This window comes from Adiantum capillus-veneris, chromosome 18, assembly GCF_014529385.1.
Source record: "Adiantum capillus-veneris isolate H3 chromosome 18, ASM1452938v2, whole genome shotgun sequence".
NCBI lineage: Eukaryota > Viridiplantae > Streptophyta > Polypodiopsida > Polypodiales > Pteridaceae > Adiantum > Adiantum capillus-veneris.
Window position 1 is genome coordinate 146,118,292 of NC_140948.1, and position 23,059 is coordinate 146,141,350.

At 46.0% G+C, this 23,059-nt stretch overlaps 1 protein-coding gene across 2 annotated transcripts; it reads right to left on the minus strand.

Moving 5' to 3' along the window:
- Positions 1-755: 755 nt before the first annotated feature.
- On the minus strand, positions 756-22,075 carry LOC147436583 (uncharacterized). Of its 2 annotated transcripts, XM_086489454.1 has the most exons (7): positions 21,829-22,075; positions 21,462-21,722; positions 21,320-21,386; positions 2,616-2,652; positions 2,287-2,523; positions 2,151-2,198; positions 756-1,436 (listed from the first exon to the last, which is right to left on the minus strand). In XM_086489454.1, the coding sequence occupies exons 1-7, from the start codon at positions 22,046-22,048 to the stop codon at positions 1,104-1,106; spliced, it is 1,203 nt and encodes a 400-aa protein (XP_086345580.1). In that variant the 5' UTR covers positions 22,049-22,075; the 3' UTR covers positions 756-1,103. The 2 variants fall into 2 exon arrangements, with proteins under 2 accessions (XP_086345580.1, XP_086345579.1); XM_086489453.1 differs by having other exon boundaries at positions 21,320-21,722; positions 21,829-22,074.
- Between the last annotated feature and the right edge of the window lie 984 nt (positions 22,076-23,059).

The window sequence follows — 23,059 nt, forward strand, 5'->3', positions numbered from 1 at the left end:
AAGAAGACGTTAGCAAGGCAAAATTGATGGCCCACTAAAAATTGCAATTATTTTTGGAAAACTAAGACTTGAAAAGTAGGCACACCAAAATTTAAGACTAGCTAAAGAAGGAGAAAGGATATCTTGCTCAAGTGACTAATAAAAAGATAAAAGGTCGCCTTTTACATGTGGCCTAATGCTACCCAACTCTTAATGCTTCTTCAAATGTAGTGAAGGCAAGTTCAGTAGGGTGTGAGGTGTTTTACAAGGGTCAGAATCACCTTTAAATGTTCCAATGTACATAAAAAACTTCCTTGCCACCAAAACCAAAACAATTTATCGAACAAGAGTTGAAATTTAGCCTCATTCATCAATACAAGGCAAAATCTCTATGCAAACACACACACACACACACACACACAGACATAATTATATATTAACGTCTTCAAAGGCCAAAATGACCTATGAGACCAACCCATTACAACCTGGTCAAATGACCTATGGGACCAAAGATACACGTGATGTACTATCCTGGCTGGAAGCTAAGTATGGATGTGAGCAAAAGCTCAGCACTATAGTAGTGAGTAGTACCCAAACTCTCGAATTTTGTTTCGTGGGGGAAGAAGGGGTTTTTAGTTTTTTTTGGGGGGGGGGCCATCCAGTTTGAGCAATATATTCTTTAAAAAATCAGACACAAAAAGGCTAGTGTCTTGAATTTCAAACACCTTAAAAAGTAACAAATGATTTTTCCTTCACAAATGGTGATAGGATTAGCCTTGGCATAATGAGCTCAAAAACTTTAACTTAAGCAAGACAGCTCATAACAATCACACTGTAATATTCTTTGAAGGTGGCATATCTACTAGTGTAAATGCCCCTTGTTTCTACGTATAGATCCATTCATAAAAACTGCATCCAAAAATCCTTAAAAGTACAAATTATATGAATTTAATTAAACACCAATCCTGCAGCCAGCCACAGGGACGACGACCAATCTCAGACATGAAACTACACTGCCTTAAAACAATTTCCACTTCTATGAAATCGACCCATAATGTGTCCTTTGTAATGGGAATACCTGTATAGCAAGGTACTGGCCAAACCCTTGAAAAAAATCCTTACTTCTATTTCTGGTCCGTGCTCTTTCTCACTTGCTCAAATCGGTCGGCACTTTTTCTGGAGTACTCGTGTCGGTCCACACTTTTTCGAGATTGCTCAAGACGGTCAACACTCCTCCTCGAATGCTCAATGCGATCTGTACTCTTTCTGGACCCATTCCGATTCAAGGAAGATTTTTCTAAGGAAGAGATGAATTTTCGAAGATGTCGAATGTACTCTGGGTACAGTTCCAAATTGCAATGCCCACCCCCTTTAAGCCAAAGCGGCTCATATTTCTCTTTTGAAAGCTCCCAAAGCTGTTTTCCGTGTGAGCAATCAACCACCTCATCAGCCGTTCCCTGCACGTGATGGATGGAATTTCACAAAATAAGCCTATGAGAACCAGACCTTCAGCAAGAGACAAACAGCTTCTTAACAGTAGCTAACATATCATCTTGCACGGCTTAAGTTCTTAAAACACGAGCAAGACTCAAAAATAATAACGGCTGCAAAAACAGATCCTCGCTGAAGCCCAAGAAGTCTATACTGTTCACTCTGACAACTCTGATCAAAGACAGTCGTCAGCTCATCATCCTTGTTCGACCTCTGTGCCAAGATTCAGTAACAACTGAAGTTCATAAAGTTGGGTACTTTAAACAAGATGAGTCAATTAACAATTTGACCGTTCATTTTTCACAGGGTTAACGATCAAGAGGACCACCCCGACGCCCAATGGAACAAGCCCTTGTTTTTCAAAGGGACCGCTGGCAGTGATTGGGTGTCCTGGTCCATGGAGTAGGCTATTGTTGCCATTTACCTGGCAATAATGAAGAGATGGGTAGAAGCACAAAGTGTGGCACGAGCAAACAAGAAGACAATGAGCAGGTTTGTCTACCATCATGCTAGCGAGACATAGGTACCCTCCAAACGCAATGTTATGTTCTAGACAACAAAGCAATTCGAGGATCCTCCTCTTGCTAGTCCAATTAGAATGACGCGAGAAACCTTAAGCCACAATAGAAACAGTGTAAAAGGATTGGAAGTTCAACTAAGTGGCACAGGTGAGTACTTACATGCATGATGAGCACCGGACAAGGTACCTGTCCAATCTTGTCAATATTCTGTAAATTACAAGATTTGAGTTAACTGACGAATGAAGCAACCTACACCCAGGCAAGCTCACCCAGAATGTTCATAGAAGCAGCTCACCTTGTATATGTCAAACCAATACGTCCGTTTCACTGGATACATAACTCTTAGGCCTGACAAGATAGGACTGTGCAGCACAACCGCTCTCAGCTGTGGTCGTCGAGTCGCCAAATCTAAGGTTGGTCCACTGCCAACAGATTGGCCATACAAAACAATGTCTTCTTGTTTCGCACCATAGTCTCGCTCAAGGCACTCATAAGCGGCCTCTATATCAGAATATGTATTGTATTCACTCGGCTTTGATCAAGAAAACTGGCACTTCAGTATTCTCATGATGATAAAAATTAGCCTAATGTTTAAAAAATTCAAGACTGAGAAGTACAAGATACCTTCCCAGTGGACTGACCATAACCAGCATAGTCGTACCTGAATACACACATTACGTTATAGTCAGTGATTTGTTGCAATGATACGCTAGTGCTACCCCATTTTCAAATTACAACCTTAGTCCATTCTTTCTAGTGATTGATTCAACTGAATTCATCAAAGAGTGTCATTGCCCGCAAGAAAACATATTAAAAGAAGCCTAAGGTCTAAAATTTTTACAAGCCATCGATGAAGCGTCACACACAACTGGCTTAAAACACTTAGCAAAAAGGGCTTTGTGCAAATGCTGATGCATTAAGGTTCTGCCTGCTTTCCCATAGGAGGGCCATCTAACACATGGAAAAACCTTCCATCCAATTACCCCGTTTTCAAATTACAACCTTAGTTCATTCTTTCTAGTGATTGATTCAACTGAATTCATCAAAGAGTGTCATTGCCCGCAAGAAAACATATTAAAAGAAGCCTAAGGTCTAAAATTTTTACAAGCCATCGATGAAGCGTCACACACAACTGGCTTAAAACACTTAGCAAAAAGGGCTTTGTGCAAATGCCGATGCATTAAGGTTCTGCCTGCTTTCCCATAGGAGGGCCTTCTAACACATGGGAAAACCTTCCATCCAAGCTACATGAAGTCGGTATCTACCGAGCTGATTTACTATTTCACTATCTGTTTTGCAAGTCACAATATGATGACATGGCAGTGCCAGACATGACTAGATAGAATAGAGGAGAGAGAGTGAACATACGGCTGTACAGACAGGCCATACCCATCACGAATTGCAGCGCAAAACAAGGGCGTCCATACGCTGAAGAAGTGAGTTGAGCAACAGGCTCTTTTTCGGCCAGTTACTGAAAGCAGCTGACATTTTGGGCGTCAAAGCTTTTGGGCACCTTGCTTTCAGCAGTTGTTGCTTTTGGGCCTGTGTGCCTATAAATGCAGGTCAATGGGGGTCACTTCTTGCAAATCGGCCCATGGTTGCACAGTTGCAGAGTGACTCCCCGGTAATTACCAAAATACGCCTCAAATTTGTGAAAATTCCCAATATGCCCTTGAAATTTTCCAAAATTCCCAATCTACCCCTCGTAATAATAGAAGACATGGCAAAGATGATAATCTTTTACAAGTTTCTATACAACGCACTCTATTCAACAGATTGAGCATGATGGTATTATGGACTCGAGAGATAAAATAGCTCAATATTAACACACGCAAAAGCTACCATTTTTGGGTATGTGGGTGATTATCTTTGGCTAACAACTTTCTACATATGTGTTTATGCTTTTGTATATTCTGTTTGGAGAAATCCTTGTAAAAAATAACAAGGGTATTTTGGGAATTTTTCACATTACAGGGATATTTTTGGAATTTCCACAAATTTGAGAGGTATTTTGATAATTTTCCCTAAAAAGTACCATGTGGGGCACCTGACTTAGGGGCCAGTGCATTTGGGTAGATAACTCCGTTCTACCATGTCTAGTCTCCAGTGCTCTTTCAGGTCCAATTGTTACCACTTTTTCAGTTTTATCGTGTGTCTGCTATGGATTCACCTGTCACAAAATGATGACATGGCATGACCACCCGTGGCCAGAGCATGATGACATGGTAGACTACACCCGAATTTCACGCTGACAGATGCCACGTGGCAACAGTACAGATTCCCTGGATTTGCACTGACAACTGCTGACGTACCCATTCTTTACGGATTTTCGTAAATTGCGTTGGCTGCTTTTGCTGGCAGATTTTTGACCAGTTCCTTTTGGGATTATTTGCTTTTGAGTTAGAAGCTTTTGGTGCTCTGCTTTTTGGGCATTCCTTGTAAGAATAAAAGGGCCTCACTCTTCAGGGCATCTGGACACAGAGTCTCAGAGCAGAGGACCCCTTCGAGAGTCGTAACTTTGCTCAATTGTTAATATAAAGAGAAATACCAAAAGGGGCGCCAAGTTTTGGGGCCAATACCTCTGGGCACGGAACTACGTCGAGCCATGTCGACTCAATTTTCGAGTGTGATAAAGTTGTGAAGTATTTTAGTGATCCTCTCGTATGTCATGTCCAATTCCCGACTTGAAGTGCCCAAGTGTGAGGATTCTAGTTGCTAATCCTTAATTAAGTACTTAAACTGATGATTAAGACTTAAGAAACTTGAACTTGACTCAGAGATAAGACTTAGAAGACTCTGTGTTTGATTGATTGGATGTGTGATACAAGGGCTCCTTATATAGGAGACAAAGAGACATAAATGAAAAGACGCGTCTCATGAAAAGCAAAGCAAAAAGCTTGCGTAGAAATCCCGTACGCTCAGCCTTGAAATTCCGCCACAAATCACGAGGGGTTCCGTACATGCCACGTCAGCACTGTGCCGCATTCTCCGTGTTTCCGTACTGCAATGCCACGTCAGCAATATTCAGCAGGGTCCCCATTTCAGCCACGTCATCATTTCTACCCACCATGCCGGGACTAGGGGAGGTGTGTGTGTGTACACTGGGCAACCACGTCACAGAGTTGTGACAATCTCTCTCTCCTCATATTGAAAATCCTCTTCCCCTTCTCCTTCCCAAAGATGAGAATGTGTTGCTGTCAAAGTCAACGATGTGGAAGCGTAGAGACCAAGGGGGGGGGGGGGGAGAGAAAATGAAATGAAATGAAATGTAATATTAATGTCTTCAAAAGGCCAAAGTGACCTATGAGACCAGAAAGTTACAATGTGGTGGATCTGATACAAAGTCAGAGTAACAAGATGACAAAATGACAAAATGAAATACTATGGAATCCTGAACTGCTAGGTGTGAACTAAGCAGCTAAACAGCTAGCCGGGATAGCTAGGTCACAGGAGATCCAGCATCGCTCGCTGGCGGATCTCATCAATCTCCTCCATGGTCAGTAGTCTGACCGGGCGTCGTGCATGGCGAGCCAAAGTGATCCGAATCCTCTGATGCAGCCTCCATCGATGCTGTGTAGTCCTCCTCAGTCGTGGGTGTTTGGATCTCCCCAGCTCAGTCGCTCGGTCGATCAGTGTGCCTCTGGTGTGAGGCGACGAGCTCTGCTGCGGTGGTAACTCCTCCGAGTGTCCAGTGGCAGCTCTAAAGAAGTCTGTGATCTGTCTCTGAGACTGGCTGACCTCTCCTCTCATCAGGCTCTCTCTGTGTCTGCGTAGCTCGAGCAAAAACAAACCCAGGCATCTCTGATCCTCGTACCGCATGACTCTAGAGAATGGTCCAAAGCCCTCTCTGAACAAGCAATGGAAGCGGCCGCGTATCTCGTAGTAGACGGGGCAGTGGCATGTGTAGTGCAACTCTGTCTCAAGCTCAAGTTCACACAGGGGGCATGTCCTAGCCTCTGCTGGTACTCCGCTGTATCTCCCAGTCTCAATCCGCAGCTGGTGTGACGATGTGCGTATCTGGCCAATAGCACATTGTATCCCATGAGACAAGTGGGTGTCCATGTATCTGGGCCTCGTCACAAAACCATCCTCCATAAGCTGGAGGAGATGCTCTCTGTAGAAAGCCATCTTCGTGCCCAGCTCCTGTGCCGGCTGTATCCATGTCCTCTTCGTGTCTAGTTGAGTCAAGTCCTGGCGAATGAGCCTGGTGATCTCAGACTGTGTAAGAGTCAGAGAGGGCGCATCCAGTGAGTACTGGAAGGGAGGCAATCTGTCTATGCTGAACCCATGCGCCTGAAACCATGATGCCATCTCCCCATACCAACATGCTATATCTCCCTGCATGGCTAACTGTCGAGAGGACTCAAGTGCAAGGCGTGCTTATCTATCTCTAGGAAGTTCCCACATGCGGTGTATGAAGGAGACAGATCTGGTGAGCGCCTCAACCACTAGTGGCGGGGCAGCTAGCTCTGCTCGTACAATAGTACGTGATACTGAGGCTTTGGCTCTAATGAGCCGCGAGATCATAGAGACTAGGGGCTTCTCCATGTTCCCCCATCCATCACTGCGGCCTGTCCTCCCGTGATGATCCAGTGAAGGTCCCCAAATCTCAGCTCCATAAAGCAATGCAGAAGCCACCAAAGTGTCAAAGAGCCAGAGCTTCGTCCGAGGCTCCTGAAACTGAACTTGTGAACACATCCTTTCCAATCTACCCAATGCTGCTTGGGCTCTGGTCAATCTAGTCTCTGCTGCCCTCCTCAATGAAAATGCTGGCCCACTAAAAACCACTCCAAGGTAAGTGTAAGCATCTGCATACTCCACCTTCTCCTGGCCGTATGTGATGTTACCATAAACATGTGGTAGTGATGTGTGTGAACACACTAGGACCACCGGGGCATTTTTTCCCTCTTTAGGAGGTTTTTTCCCCCGTGCATTGTATATACGCCCATGACTCTAGGGCTATCTATCTTTCCATTGCACACTAAGTAACATACTTTCTATTGTGTGCCTTCAGCTTCCTTCGTCCTCTCCAAGCTGTGTGTTTCTCTGCAACCCTAATTCCAACAATTGGTATCAGAGCAGGTCACATCCTCCCGGGCTTAGTCGCCAGCTGCTCCAGCACACGCCTGCTCACTTTCTCCGATTTCAGTCAGCTTTGGCAAGCGTTCGCAGGTCGACAAATACTTAGGGCGAGCTCGAAGAGCTCGGTCTGCTCAGAATTTTGATATGGGCTCATTTCGGCCTCCGTTTCCACTACAGGCAGTATTGCACGGGCTATTTCGTCATTTTGTGCAAAATTTCTGTCAGTGCCGTTTCTGCATAACAGGTGTCTTATAGTCTTCTACGGTTTGTGCTATATAGCACAAGTTGTTCCTGCTCCATTTCTCCTATTTTCGGACAGTTTTCACATCAGGTGCAGCATTGACCATGGCTGACAACAACAACACAAATGTGTTCAAGATGTTTGCTACTGAGGACAAGTTGGATGGGGACAACTACCCTATGTGGGCTTATATGATGCAACATGTTCTTGTGTCAAAGGGTGTCTGGAACATTGTGCAGGGCATTGATATATGTGTTGGTTTTGAGGATGTAGGCGATGTTGAGGATGTTGCAGGTCTTGCTGCAAGGATTGCAGCTGTTAGAGTTGTTTTGCCTACAGCAGAACAAGCTCGTTGGGATGTTAAGGATGCGCAGGCTCATGCATTGATTGCGTTGTCTGTGAAGCGCACCATTGTTCCTCACATCCGTTCAGCAAAATCTGCAAAACAGGCTTGGGATATTCTAGGTCTTTATGCAAGCCGCAATGAGGCTAAAATTGCTTTGCTGCGTAAAAGAGCTGGAGTCGAAGATTATGCATGAGGAAGATGATATGGACACTTTCCTTGCTAGTGTCAAGGATATCAATGAGCAACTTATTTCTACAGGTGAAGTTATTTCAGACAGTTCCCTTGTGCAGACTGTTCTTGATGCCTTACCAGATTCTTACCAGACTTTGCTACTACTTGGAGACTTATGACCCAAGGAAATCCAGAAGTCGTCAAGTTTGATGCATTATGCACATTGCTATTGCAAGAGTCACTTTCAAGAAAAAACAGGACTAGACAGCGTGCAATTGAACAGGCTTTTATTGCTTCTCAAAGAAAGGGTGGTAACAGCAATGCAGCCACTTCTTATAATTCTACTGCGAGTGGCAAAAATTCTGTTCCTAATGCTTCTGCTGGCAGCAATTCGTCTGGAAATTCTGGTGATAAGGGCAAAAAGAAGAAGCGTTGCCATTATTGTAAAGCCAATGATCACTTGATCAAATCGTGTCTTAAGTTGAAGGCCAAAGAGGCTAAGAAGAAAGAGGGTGGTTCCACTGCAAATGTTGGTTCCACTACAAATGCAGCCATTGTTGAGTCTTCTGTGAAAGGAGACTGTGTTGCTGATGTTGATGCAGAATGGGCTTTTAGCACAGAGTGCACTTACAATCCTGCTGTCCATGATGCATGCTTGTCAGTTGCTGCAGATTCACATGTGTGGTATTTCGACAGTGCTGCTACAAAGCACATTACCTCACATCGTGAATTGTTTACCTCTCTCGAGTCTGTCCCTCATGGGAATTCAGTAACTTGTGCCAACAACGCCTCTTATCCAGTTCAGGGAGTTGGAAAGATTGTGCTCACTACTGCTAATGGCAGTTCCTTCACACTTGTTGATGCACTTTATGTACCTGGGATCAAAAAGAATCTCTTGTCTGTATCCGCACTTGCTAGACTTGGACTTGTAGTCAAATTTGTGGATGACAGATGTACGGTTCATGATCTCAGTTTTGGTGATGAAATTGTTGCATCTGGCCTTTTGTGCCGCTGTATAAGCTCACCTTGTATGACAAGTGTGGACAACTTTGCAAATGCTGTTGCAGATTCAAGGGCTATTTCAGATGCAAAATTTTGGCATGCACGTTTTGGTCATCTGAATTTTGCCAGTTTGCTGCGTTTGCAGAAATCTGATATGGTTGCTTCTTTGCCGCCTCTTGAAGCACCTCTCAAACATGTTTGTGAAGGCTGTATTTTGGGTAAGATACAGCGTTCTAAGTTTCCAAAGGATGGTTCAGTTCGGGCCACATGCCAGGTTGCAACTTGTGCATAGTGATGTTTGTGGGCCCATGCAAACTCCGTCCTTGGGCAATTACCTGTACTTCGTGACTTTCATTGATGATTACTCCAGGCATGCATGGGTATTTCCGCTTAAAGCGAAGTCCGAAGTTTTTATGTGCTTCAAACAATTTCTGGCTATGGCTGAAAATGTCTCGAAATGTACTATGGGCACCCTCCGTTCCGATCGAGGGGGGGAGTATATGTCTCATGAATTTAATGCATTTCTGGCTAGTTGAGGGATAAAACACCAATGTACAATGCCTTATACACCTCAGCAAAATGGTGTTGCTGAGAGGAAAAACAGGTCAATGACGGAAATGGCACGATGTATGGTCAAAAGTCAAGCTTTGCCGCATTCTTTTTGGCTTGAGGCCATCATGTGTGCCACTTATGTACTTAACAGGTGTCCTACGAAAGCTTTGCAGTCTATTACTCCATATGAAACATGGCATGATAGAAAGCCTTCTACTGAGCACATGCGTGTTTTTGGTTGTTTGGCATATGCTTTGGTGCCACAAGTGCAGCGCAGAAAATTGGATGATAAGGCTGTCAAATGTATTTTTGTTGGTTATAGTGCTGAAAGCAAAGGTTACAGGTTGTATCATCCGCAAACAAAACGTCTTCTGGTTTCTCGGGATGTAGTGTTTGTGGAAGATTCTGTTCAGCCCTTGTTGTCATGTACTAGAGACAATAATGTAAGCTCGCAGGACATTTATGACACTTCGTTGCCTCTTTTCAGTGGTGAAAATACGAATGTAAGTTCCAATGAGGCAAATGTACAGCCTATGGGGGTTTCTGAAAATGTTTTAGATCAGCTTATTATTGATGCAGATGTACATGATGTACTTGATGGGGAAAGAGCTGAAAATGAGCAGGCTAGAGGTATGCCAAAATGGCTGGTGCACACTTTGCGTGACAGTCAATTGGATGCACCTTTGTCTAGTCGTACTCGTTCAGGCTCTCACCATGCATGTTATGCATCAGATTGTTATGCTTTGGCTGTGTCTAGCTTACATGATGTTGAGGAGCCTCTGTCTTTTGATGAAGCACAGAATTCAGAAAATTGGATGGCTTCCATGCAATCAGAATATGATGCACTTATAGAAAATGACACATGGACTTCATGTGATTTGCCTCCTGGCAAAAAGGCCATTGGTACGAAGTGGGTTTACAAGTTGAAACGCAAGCCGGATGGTGAGATCGATCGCCATAAGGCTCGACTTGTTGCAAAAGGTTATGCACAACAAAAAGGCATAGATTATGAAGAGACTTTTGCTCCCACATGTCGTATGACTACTGTACGTTTTCTATGTGCATTGGCAGCTCATTTTGGTTGGGATGTACATCAATCAGACATTGTTACTGCTTTCTTGAATGGTGACATATTTGAGGAAGTTTATGTAACGCAGCCTCGCGGTTTTGTCATAAAAGGACAAGAGGACAAAGTGTGCAGATGTAAGAAGGCTTTGTATGGGTTGAAGCAATCTCCTCGTGCTTTGTATGAGAAAGCTGACACTCATTTGGTTAAACGAGGCTTTCGTAACAGTCCAACAGAAAGCACATTATATGTAAAGCGTGAGGGTGATGTACTTCTCATTGTGGTTCTTTATGTTGATGATTTGTTGATCATTGGACCAAATGAGAGACATATTGCTGAATTTAAGGCTGATTTGAATGCTACTTTCAAGATGAAAGATTTGGGGCTGTTGCATCATTACTTGGGGATACAATTTAAGCAGTGTGATGGTGGTATTGCCTTGTGTCAGAAAAGTTACATAGAGACATTGCTATGTAAGTTTGGACTTGAGGATTGCAAACCTATTGCCACTCCCATGGAAACAAGTTTGAAGTTGAGTCTACATGATGCTGGCGATCCTGCTGATGTCACTCTTTACCAAACTGCTGTTGGCTGCCTCATTTATGTATGCAACATGAGGCCGGATATTCAGTTTGCAGTCTCACAGGTTAGCAGATTTATGCATAGCTCATGGTCTAAGCATTGGCAGGCTGTCAAGAGGATTTTCCGCTACCTTAGTGGCACTTTACATCTTGGCTTGTTTTATCCCAAGGGGGGATCATTGCCGCCAAACTTACATGCTTTTTCGGACTCAGATTGGGCTGGTTGTTTTGACACGCGAGTGTCCACAAGTGGTTTTTGTTTCATGCTTGGCAGTTCATGCATATCATGGTTGAGCAAGAAGCACCTACTGTGGCCACTTCAAGTTGTGAGGCTGAGTACAGGACAGTCTTCACAGCTACCGTTGAGTGTGTATGGTTCAAACGCCTTATGGCTGATTTGGGTGTTGGACAGGACAGTACCAACACTATCTACACTAACAGTCAGAGCGCATTGGCAGTTGCGAGGAATCCAGTTTTTCATGCTCGCACAAAGCACATTGAGGTGCATTACCACTATGTCAGGGAGAGGCTCTCAGCAGGAGAGATCAGCTTGGCTTATGTGCCAACACAGGACAACCTTGCAGATCTTTTCACAAAGGCATTGTCTCGTGAGAAGCTTGAAGCTTTCCGCAAAGCTTTGGGCTTACTCCCCTTTGTGGACTGATCCTGTCCTCAAGGCATGGCACTTCCCTTTACTCATGTGCCAGCTCTCGTTCACCGCATCACTCCAGGGGGGATTTGTTACCATGAACATGTGGTAGTGATGTGTGTGAACACACTAGGACCGCCGGGGCATTTTTTCCCTCTTTAGGAGGTTTTTTCCCCCGTGCATTGTATATATGCCCATCACTCTAGGGCTATCTATCTTTCCATTGCACACTAAGTAACATACTCTCTATTGTGTGCCTTGAGCTTCCTTCGTCTTCTCCAAGCTGTGTATGTTTCTCTGCAACCCTAATTCCAACATGTGAATGCTGGCGCTGACCTCCTGATCCACTGTGGGGTGGTATTAAATACCATGACCTTGGTTTTACCAAGGTTGACGGACAAACCACTTTCCTGGGCAAACCGATGCAAAGCATCCAAGTGACGTTGCATCCCCTCCAGAGAGTCGGAGATCAACACAATATCATCAGCATATAACAATAGTGGAATCCATGTCCCTGCCAGCTGTGCACCTCTATCACCATCTCTCTCAATGTAGTCAGCAACCTCATCCACATACATACCAAATAGAGTAGGAGATGGCGGGCAGCCCTGCTTCACCCCAATAGTGGAGTAAACCGGTGTGGATAGACCCTCTGGGGTGCGTACATGCCCTACTACTGACCTGTATAATGCCATGATCCCCCAAATGAGCTCTGTGGGTACTCCCATCTGCTGTAATCTGCGCATCAATCTAGCTCTGGGCACTGTGTCAAATGCTTTGCGGAAATCCACAGAGCTACAATAGATCCGTCTCCCCCGCGATCTGCCCTCCTCAATGATGGCTCTGAGTGTCAAGATATGGTCAGGCTTAGAAAAACCCCTCCTGAAACCTGCCTGCCCTGCTGCGCGTATCCCCTCCCTCTCTGTCCATCTACTCAACTGCTGCTCAAGAATAGATGCGTACAACCGTGCCAATGTGTGTCCAATCATGATAGTGCGATAATTCCCAGGCTCCATAGGGTCTCCTGACTTGAAGATAGGTACAATGGTAGATAGGCTCCAAGTATCAGGCAAGCCCTCACACATGGCACGGTTAAACATAACTGCTAGAAGCTCTGCTAGTAAATCTCTGGCATGCGTGAAATGCTCAGCCACTGAGCCATCATGATCATATGCTCTCCCAGTCCTCATCCTGTCAATGGCCTTCCTCACCATCTCAGCGGTGAAAAAAGCACATGTGTGTGGGCATGGATCGTGGGGGTCGGGAAGGGGGGGCCCGCTCAGGAACTGTGTACAGAGATGATGCATACTGGCCCCAGGCCTCTGTAGAAGTGATGGCGGGGGGAGGGGGGAGTGCTCATGAAACAGCCGCCATGCCTCACGTGAGTCCTGACTCGAGAATAGCTGGTATAGATCCTGCTCTAGGCGAGCCAAAAATTTCCTCCTCTTCCGCCGCACTAGGCGTCGGAAGTCAACCTGTGACTGTCTGTGAGTGATGTCCCCCAAAAGCACCTCCCTCTGAAGTCTAGCTCTAGTGTCCCGGCATTCCTCATCATACCAACTGTTCTGGGGCATGCTCCCCAAACGGCGTCTCTGCTCAGGCTGGGTATGTGGGTATGCCTCTGCTGCTGCATCATGTAGTGTCTGTGTCAGTATAGTAGTAAGCTCCTCCAGAGGTCGCCCTGGCTCCTCTGTGCACATGCGTCTATAGATCCCATCTATGTATACACAGAGAGAGAGAGAGAGAGTCTCCTGAACCAATCAACCTTGGCAATGAATAATTGAATGTGTATACAATGGAGGCAAGGGATTGCTTATATAGCAGTCCTAGTAAATTGCCCTACCTAAGACTTTGACAAATAAGTATACCTAGATGAATCAAGGATAAGCCCAGATTCACCCATAAAGTACCTAAAAGCCAAACTAAATAATGGGATCACATTGGGCAGTTCACTTGAGATGCCTAAACTTTAACACCCTCTTTGCAGCTCATAGTCGACATCAATAGTGAGACCAAGTCAATTGAAGAAGCTACCATGGACACCCCAACACCGGCTGGGATACTGGATACACCTCGGTGTTGCTCTCCTCAACTTTGTACCTGAAAGTAATGCCATCTTGAGCATCGGTTGCCTTTGTAGAAACTTTCAACTGTAGTCCACACTACATCCAATAATCCCCATTCGTGAACTATGAACACATCACGTCCAAAATATAAAACTCCAAGATAATGAACTGTTGGAACATATCCTGTCCATGATTCGACCAACAACAATGAATTGGCTAGCCCATTTATAGTGTTTTAGACATCTAATTGGTTCCCTCCCAGATGCATGTGCATTGAACTCCGACCTACGGGTTCAAACACCAATAACTTGAACTCCAACACAAGGTTCCAAAGTAGTTATAGGGAGCATGTGGTTGCCCCTCTCTGCCACTCGCAAGGGCTTTTTCCAAAGCTAAGATACTATGGCCCTTTCCAGATTAAAGAGAAGATCAATGATGTATCCTTCAGATTGAAGTTGCCAAATACATGGAAGATTCATAATGCTTTTTATGTAAGTCTCTTGAAAAATTTCAAGGGTGAGGTATCAGTTAACAGGGAGCCTGAGGCGCACCTCTCTCTAGCTGAAGCTAGTGGTGACACCTATCATTTGACTAGAAATCTGATGTCGAGGCCACTGTGGCCACCGCCACGAGTGCCATGCTGATCTCCTCTGCCAAATCTTTATTACCGTAATCTCTGTCCAGCTTGCCTTTATCCTTGTCTATCTGTGAGTTCCGGCTTTTGCCTTTGGCTTCAAACTCTCGGGCCAAACAAAGCGTCGAATCACAATAATAACAATTGCGGTCGTACCTCTCAGGTATCGAGGCAGCTAACTGAGTACTGGTACTGCCATCCGTGTCCAACTGACTGTTGCCGCTGTCCTCTAGCGAACTTCTCCATTTGCTTTTGACTTCATGACCTCGAGCCAAACAAATTGCCAGGTTCCTTGAGAACTGTGCCGATGTACACGCCGCTAAATGGATGGTTCACGATCCGTTATCCATAGCTTTCCGTTGCTTTTGGTCGTTGTTGAGCAAGAGAATGCCATGATGAAGTTACTAAACTTGGTATCTCGTACCTTTTCGCACTCCAATAGGCCGCAAAAGATCCCAAGCCGGAAGTAATTCCCAAGCCGCACGAACCTCCTCTCTGCACTAATCCCAAGCTACTCCGCACCCGCTACAATCCCTCTCTTCAATTTGCTTACCAAGCCATGCAACCTTTCCCTCTCTGAGAGCTGCCCTCCACTTGTGCATTTAGCGTTTCAAAACGATGGGGTCTCCTCTAAGTGTTGCAAAGGTGCTGGGCCATCTGCGTTTCAAAACGCCAGATGCAATGGCCCTCGTCGCACAAGCGAAACAGGCGAGGCGTTGTCGCTCCACAAGCCCAACTCTGCATGCGTTCTAAAACGCAAGGGGAGGGATCCGTTGTACCACCGATGGCAGGTGCCGCCTAGGGGAACAACGCGCTGCCTACCTGCTGCTAGGGAGCGTTTCGATACGCTCGCAGGGAGGTGAGGCCAGTAGAAACGCCACCACGCGCTAGCGTTTCAAGACGCATGCGACACAAGGAAAGCCGGCACCGCTGGGTGGTGCGTTTCAAAGCACAAGAGCAGGGGGGAATGAGTGATGCCATGGAAAAAAAAAAAAAAAATCTTCTTCTTTTTGCTCCAGGCTGCTCCTCCACGCCAAGGGCTTCAAGCTGCCCACTCTGATCCATGTCAAAGTCGACGATGCAGGAAGCGTAAAGACCAAGGGGAGAGAGAGAGAGAGAGAGAGAAGAAGAAGAGAGTTTTAACGTTGTAGGAAACTATCACAAGAGACCTTAAAGATCTAGCCGACGAGGAGAGTTAAACTCAAGACCTGTTATTCAAGAGGGAAATAGCATAACCAATCTACCACACGTTGGTGATAGAAAGATTATACCATTTTCCTCTTTTATTAGCACGTGCACGCACACACACACGAGAAGAAGAGAGTTTTAACGTCGTAGGATATTATCCCAAGAGACCTTAAAGATCTAGCCGACGAGGAGAGTTGAACTCAAGACCTGTTATTCAAGAGGGAAATAGCATAACCAATCTACCACACTTGGGTGATAGAAAGGTTACACCATTTTCCTCTTTTATTAGCGCGCGCACACACACCCGAGAAGAAGAAAGAACGAGAGAGAGAGTCTCCTAAACCAATCAACCTTGGCAATGAATAATTGAATGTGTATACAATGGAGGCAAGGGGTTGCTTATATAGCAATCCTAGTAAATTGCCCTATCACATTGGGCAATTCACTTGAGATGCCTAAACTTTAACAGTTGCTTCCACAAACAATTGCATATATATATATGTTCATAAGTTCAGAGTAGTCTAAAGTCACAAATTATAAGAGAAGATAAAACACTCATAAAACCACATATATACATACACACACCTAGATGTATCGCGAAAGAGTCCAAATTCACCTATGAAGAAAAGGAAACAACACACACTTGAACTTGACAAAGAGAACACCAAACTAGAGATACAGAGTGGCGAAGTTTCACTTCCAGAAGCATTGGCCCTCAACTAGATGCTTCTTCGCAATATTTCTCTGAGTTTGCTTTCCACCGACAGGCATCTCAGTGGACCTAGGTGGGTGACAAAGTGACTGGTGCTTTCTTTGAGGCAGTGGGACCTCGGCACTCGCATGCCAAGGTCAGTCAGTTGAGGAGGCCCGATGGGTCAGTTGCTTCTGAGCCCGAGGATATGCGTGCAATTGCTACTGACTTTTACCGTGAGTTACTGTCTGCAGAGTCCCAGTCAGAGCGTCAGGATGCATGCAAGGAGCAGGTTTGGGCACAGATGCCTTGTCTTGTGACTGAGGAGATGCGTCAGAGGCTTGAGCTGCCACTTCAGCTTGAGGAGCTGCACACGGCTCTTAGGGCCCTCCCCCATGGTAGTTGTCCAGGTGAGGATGGGCTGACTCCCAGTTTTTTCTTGGAGTACTGGGACCTGCTTGGCCCAGATCTCTGCAGTGCTTTTCAGTACATTTTGCACACAGGAGTGATGCCTGACAGCATGAGTGAGGGCCTGATCTACCTCATTCCCAAGGAGGGTGGCTCCTTGGATGAGATTCGACAGTGACGCCCCATCACCATCCTCAACTCAGCCTACAAAATTCTTGCCAAGGCTCTAAGTTTGAGGATTCAGCCACTTCTCGAGAGCCTTATACATGGGACTCAGACAGGTTTTGTCAAGGAACGCAGTATCCTTGACAACATCTTTACCCTTTGGGAGGCCTCTGCCCTGGCACGGCTCCGTGGTGAGGACCTCATGATCCTTCTTCTCGATTTTGAGAAGGCATACGACAGAGTTGACTGGGACTTTCAAGAGGGCACTCTACACACGATGGGCTTCTCAGATGCTTGGATCAGAGGGGTGTCAGCTTTGTACAGACAGGCTCATAGTCAGGTACTCTTGGCAAGAGGGAGAGGTGATCGCTTCATGCTTACACGCTCGGTCAGACAGGGCTGTCCACTTGCCCCTTTCCTCTTCCTGTTCTATGCGGAGGCGATGAGCAAGTTTTTGGTGTCGCAGCAGGTTGGTCTACGAGGCTTAACACTCCCTATTCGGGGAGATGAGCTACTGGACGCTGAGTTTGCCGACGACTCAGCCTTGTACTTAGATGGCCAGGAGGCCAACCTCCACAGGTGTGAACAGGCTCTGGAGACCTCCTGTTGTGCATCGGGCGCACTGATCAACTAGAGAAAGACAGTGGCTTTCTCGGTAGTGCTCCTGTGCCAGATTGGATGCCAGGAGAGGGTTTCAGGTGGATTCCCCCAGGGACTGCAGTTCGATACTTGGGCTGTCAGGTTGGTTTGGACTTCTCTCTAGAGCAGCAGATTGCTCCCCTTCTGTCTATCAGGAGAAAGTTGTTACACTCGAGCTCAGCACGACTTTCTGTGGCTGGCAGAGTAGTAGTTGCCAACCAAGTGTTGTCGGCGACTACGTGGTACATCACTTCCTGCTGGATGTTCTCGAGTTCTTGTATCAGCCAGGTAGAGAGGCTGATCAGGAACTTCCTTTGGTCAGGACGTGACACTCAGATAGTCCGAGCCAAGGTGGCTTGGCAGGTCATCACTCTTCCTTGTTCACAGGGAGGGCTTGGGATCATTGATCCAGCACAGCAGAGCAGAGCCCTTCTTGGGAAGTTCATCGTCAAAGGACTTCTTCCAGGTGAGGAGCCCTGGAAGGAGTTCTTGCTACAGCGGCTTCGTGCTAGGGTGCCTCAAGCAGGAGGCCCTTGGCAGCCTTCGACCAGATGGATCTTTACAGAGATGCGCAGAGTTGGTCTGAGCAGGAGACTGGAGGACCGCTTCGCTGTGAGTTTGCTTCGATCTTGGGAGCACTTGCGGCGTGGCCTGGAGCAAAGACAGCCTACATGCACGGGGGAGCGCCTACGCAGCCCCTCGTCTGGAACCCCATGGTTAGCACTCAGAGAGGCCACTTGGTTGGTAGTCGGCCTCATGTTTCCAGGGGTCCCATGCAGCAGGTTCAGCGCGATCTTTAGGTGACTGGCTAGAGTTCACATGTTTGTCAGAGGAGGTACAGGGCCTTCAGCTACAAGGCATGAGAGGGGTGCAGAGCATGTGCCAGGACATCTCAGAGTCAGTTCCAGCTGAGTGGCTCACGCCCCTCGAGCCAGTAGCACCCCGGTGGATGGGAGCCTTCACACGACTGGAGGTTCTCATCTCAGTCAGGGCCTGCTCAGAGACTGTCCCAGCCCTTTTCTTAGAGCTTCAGGGTGGGGGACGCCTTCAGCAAGTTGCAGTAGAGGCCCCGCAGGTAGCAGAGTGCTGTTTTTAGAGGATCCGAGTAGTGGGCATCTGTGGGAGGACCTGTGTCATAGACCCTGACCCAGCAGCTCTTGAGACTGGATACTGGAGGCGAGTACAGTGGGATCCTGGTGAATGGCTATGGACGGATCCCTTCTCTTCTGCAGACCACCCAGGAGTCCCGTTCTTTCAGTACACTGTTCGATTGGAACGTCATATACTAGCAGCACAGAGAGAAGCCCGACCCGCTGCAGCACCTCATTGGCAGGAGGAGGGTCTCACAGCTGAGTTCTTGGCAGTTTTTTGGGAGAGGCTGAGACTCCAGACAACCGAGGCGAGCCACCTTGTTTCAGTGGTGGCTGGTTGCACACAGAGCTACAGCAGTCGGGAGCTGGCTAGTGCATAGTGGTCTCTCGGCCGCATGTGCAGCTTGTCACCACCTTGTGGAGAGTCAATGTCACTGTCTTTGGGACTGTCCCTCGGCCCAGCAGGTGTGGCTACGAGTTCTTCAGCTCATGCCTGCTCTCTCCACGGCTCGACAGTACACTTGGGGAGCAGCGGCTTGGTCCACCTTCTCAGGCCCGACACTTCAGTTTGAGCTATCTTCCACCAGCAGGATGATAGTGATGCAGGAGGGGTGACCTACACTCCAACCTGCTACAGAGCTTACTCCACAGGAGTGGTGCAGCGAGAGAGAGGAGTGTTGGGAGCTCATCACTGGCCTGACACTCTGGTTCATCTAGTGGGCCCGCTGCTTCCGCATCTTTGAGGCTCGCCCCGTGCCAGCAGAGATTGTTCGCGATTTTTGGCTAGAGCTGATCCACACTCTCAAAGGAGAGCTCGAGGGACTACAGGGCAGCTCCGACCGCATGCGGGAGCGCAGAGAGGCTTTCCTTCGACTCTGGCGTCCTGGGCCTTTCTACACCATGGTCCAGGGTGTACTCCGATGGCATTACCGACCACCTGTGTGGCTTTTCCCTCCCCCCATTTCTTGATTTAAATTTAAGCCCCATTGTACATATGCTGGTTTTTTCATCCGGAGAGTCTCCCACCATGGTTGTTGTAGCCCTCTCTTGAAGAGTTTCAGTAACTAATAGAAGGATCTTTTTCTCGGAAAAAAAAATGACAAGTGTAATTACTTGTGAAGTTCCTCTCATTCATGCCCTATGAGATCCTTGGAGGAGAGAGAATCGGTCAATTACAGAGAAAATAGAAAGATTGGTGATCAAGAAACACATTGTTGATGAGACAAGTAAAGATTTCTCCATGCCACATAGGCAAAGGCTGTAAGTATAAAAAAGAACACAAGCAGAGAGAAAAAAAACAGTCAACATTGTCATATAGGGAGAAAAGGTCGGAGAGAGAAAATCAACATAATGGATTGTAAAGAGAAATTGTGAAAAGAAAAGACAACTATAGAGAAAATCAGTCAGTAATGCTGTAGAGAGAGAGAGAAGGCTGGAGAGAAAAATCATTGATTTTGGAGCGACAAAAATTCAACAGTCAGCAATACACTATCTAGAGAGAAAAAATTCAGCAAGCACATGAAATAGAGATACCAAAGCTCAGTGACTCAGGCTACTCAGTCAAAGAAAGTGATCAAGCCTCTTAGATCTCCTATGCTCTTAAAAGCTATCACAAGAGCCCCTTCTTGTAAAGCTGGGTATCGCAATAGTACCTTGACAATGCTAAAAGAGCCCTTTGGTTTGACAAATATAGGGTCATCTTTCTGTTCCACTGTCATCACTTATTCTCATTTGGATTAACTCATATCCTGTTGTTCACGGTCTAACAAAGCATAATATTCCTCAGCACCACTTTATCTGGGATCCGATTGAAAATAGTAGTTTTAAATGGCCACATGTGTCATGCTTCGGTCGTACATATAAGTGACCCCCTACCACATCATCTTCATTCTAAAGTGGTAGAATTTTTCTAGACTAGAGTTGACCATCCAGCATTGTTCTCTCTCTCACTCTTAACCAAACGTATTGTACCAACATGTTGGTACTTTGTCTAGTATCTAGGCTACCAATTCTGCAATCTCCTCCATATCCTAACATCTCAGGTGGACATTTTATATTGTTGTCTCACAAATTTCCATGTTCCTTCACCAAACGTATTGTACCAACATGTTGGTACTTTGTCTAGTATCTAGGCCACCAATTCTGCAGTCTCCTCCCATATCCTAGCATCTCAGGTGGACATTTTATATTGTAGTGCCACAAATTTCCATGTTTAAGTTTTGTTGTGCCATTGGCAGCACTAAACATAGAACTCTACATAGAATGAAATCAAAAAAGTATATGCTTTCTTTACACATCTCCAAGATAGCCATTTGGCGGTCTCCGTTCCCTTTCCAACTTCCAAGTATCAGTCTCCATCTTATTCTCATTCCCAATCCCATGTGATCACGTGGAAAACTTATCAATTCAATGTATCTACTTTGTTTTTTTCCTGCCAACAAACATCCTTATCTAACTTTTTTCTCCCGCCAACAATATTCTACAAAAGTGAAATCCGTATAGCATTGATATCCAAATCAAAAAGCATGCAACAGAAACTACCTCAGATACATGTGTAATAAACATCACTTCTACATATTATACGATTGAAAAAAGGTATCACCTCAAATCATAATCAAAAGGGTGGCTTTTTAATTTGCATGCTAAAAAGATGAACAGGTCACACAAACGTATGTGAAATCCCCCAAACTTGTGCACTTAAGAATGCTCAATCAGACTAAGGAATTGGGATAGCAAAAGCAAGAGCAACCTCATACCCCATTAGATTGACGCGCAAATGCACACTTAGCTCCACAAAAAGCTCATACATTTGACCCAAATCAGCTGCATTGCCATGAGAGTATAGTAACGTGAGGCGCGCATTAGCATTGCGAACATACAGAGCTACAATACTGTGACCTCTTTTGGTGTTGAGCCTCACGACATCCACGTTATCTCTGATCGGAGCATCGGAGAGCTTCCACTTTCCTGTTGCCTCATCCTTTACAACCTGATACGAAGGTGGTGCTGGTGGAAAAAAGGCAAACTTGGCAGCCACCGATGAAGTCACTGCCCCCATGTATCCAAGAATTCGCTCACAAAAGATCCACTTTAAGCGACCATCTTCTTGTTCAGGTTGACAGGAGCACAAATGCCCAGGCAAGCTCCATCTTCTTTCATCTGACAACAAAACCCTTAGATGTCTCCATGGTCATCTCAAGGAGCTTCCTAGTTTGCAAGAGAAAAGGTTTAGAATCCTGTGGCAAGGGGATGCTTAAAGATAAACCTGATGCAAGCTTGCGACAACTAGGAAATCTTGCTTGAACGAAGCAAAATTCTCTACGAAAACGAGTGATGCAAAGGCCTGAAATCGATCTGCCGTCCCTAGTGGAGAATTTCTTCCGGACGCAGCAGGAAATCCGTGAGTAAGGAGAGGGCGAGAGACCACCAACAGATCTCTGAAAAAACGAGGGAGAAAGAATGATCATGAAACCACTCAAATGCATGATGTTTTTTGGGAAAGCAAGCAATGCACTAACATGCATGCATAGTAGCATAGGCCTACAACGAAATTTGAGACCACCGGTTCTTCCGGGTCTCTCTCTCTCCTCTCTCTCTCTCTCTCTCTCTAGTTTGTCCTCATCATTTTAAGAAAATCTGAATTGAGGCGAATCTTCAGTAGATGCCAGCGAAGGTGTTGGGAAAAAATCAAAAAAAAAATCACTTGATGCGAGCGAAGGCGGAGAGCACGTGAGGAAAGGGCACAACGTGTCGGGATCGGATTAAGTGTTGCGTGTAGAAGCTGCAGTAGGAATGTTTTTTTAACATGTACGCAAACGCCTTTGCAGCACCGAAATCCCTTGGGTGAGGTGGTTACAGTAGTGTGACTGACATCCTGAGTGCGTTATCCGAGTTCGACCCCTGCTTTTTGGCTTGCGCCCACACAAAGATTCGCCAGGGACTCATTTCGAATCCACAAAGATTCGGCGCAATAAAACCAAGAAGCTACCAGTATTATATACACTCTCTCTTTCTCTCGATTTGATTATCCCAAAACAAAAGTAGGGTACCCGCTGAAATTAAATCGTTAAACAAAAGTTGTGGGGGGGGGGGGGGGGGGGGGGGGGGGGGGGGGGCAATCTTGTTTAATGCTTTAGTAATGGGAATTGGGGACGATCTGCTCGCATGCAAGTGGCGACTAACGGGTGAGGCAAGGCGAGGCACCTTCCATGGGGCACGAGGCTTTCAAATGATAGGCAAGGAGGGGCGCAGGCTTCAGATCACGATAGGCAAGGAGGGGCACCCGGTGTCCAGCAACAATGGCCACGCACAGGGGAGCTGGTTGTTGGCGCAAGTTGAGATTCTTTCAAATGTGTGGCTTGAGATATAAAGCAGCAATAGTCGGGTATTGGGTTGGTTACGCGAACCATTTCATGGGCATGTATTGTTCGTGTTCAAATCCTTCATTCCTTCTTTTAAAAGATGAGTTCCAACGTTGGCTATGAATCGTAAGGATG

Bases quoted from the DNA above. Each gene is read 5' to 3' on its own strand.
- LOC147436583 (XM_086489453.1), bottom strand. From the start codon at position 22,048: ATGCATTTGAGTGGTTTCATGATCATTCTTTCTCCCTCGTTTTTTCAG. The intron at 2,653-21,319 runs GTATGAGGTTGC...GTGTGTATTCAG, and splicing joins TTGCGCGTCAATCTAATGGG to GTACGACTATGCTGGTTATG. The intron at 2,524-2,615 runs GTATCTTGTACT...TCTTGATCAAAG, and splicing joins ATGGTCAGTCCACTGGGAAG to CCGAGTGAATACAATACATA.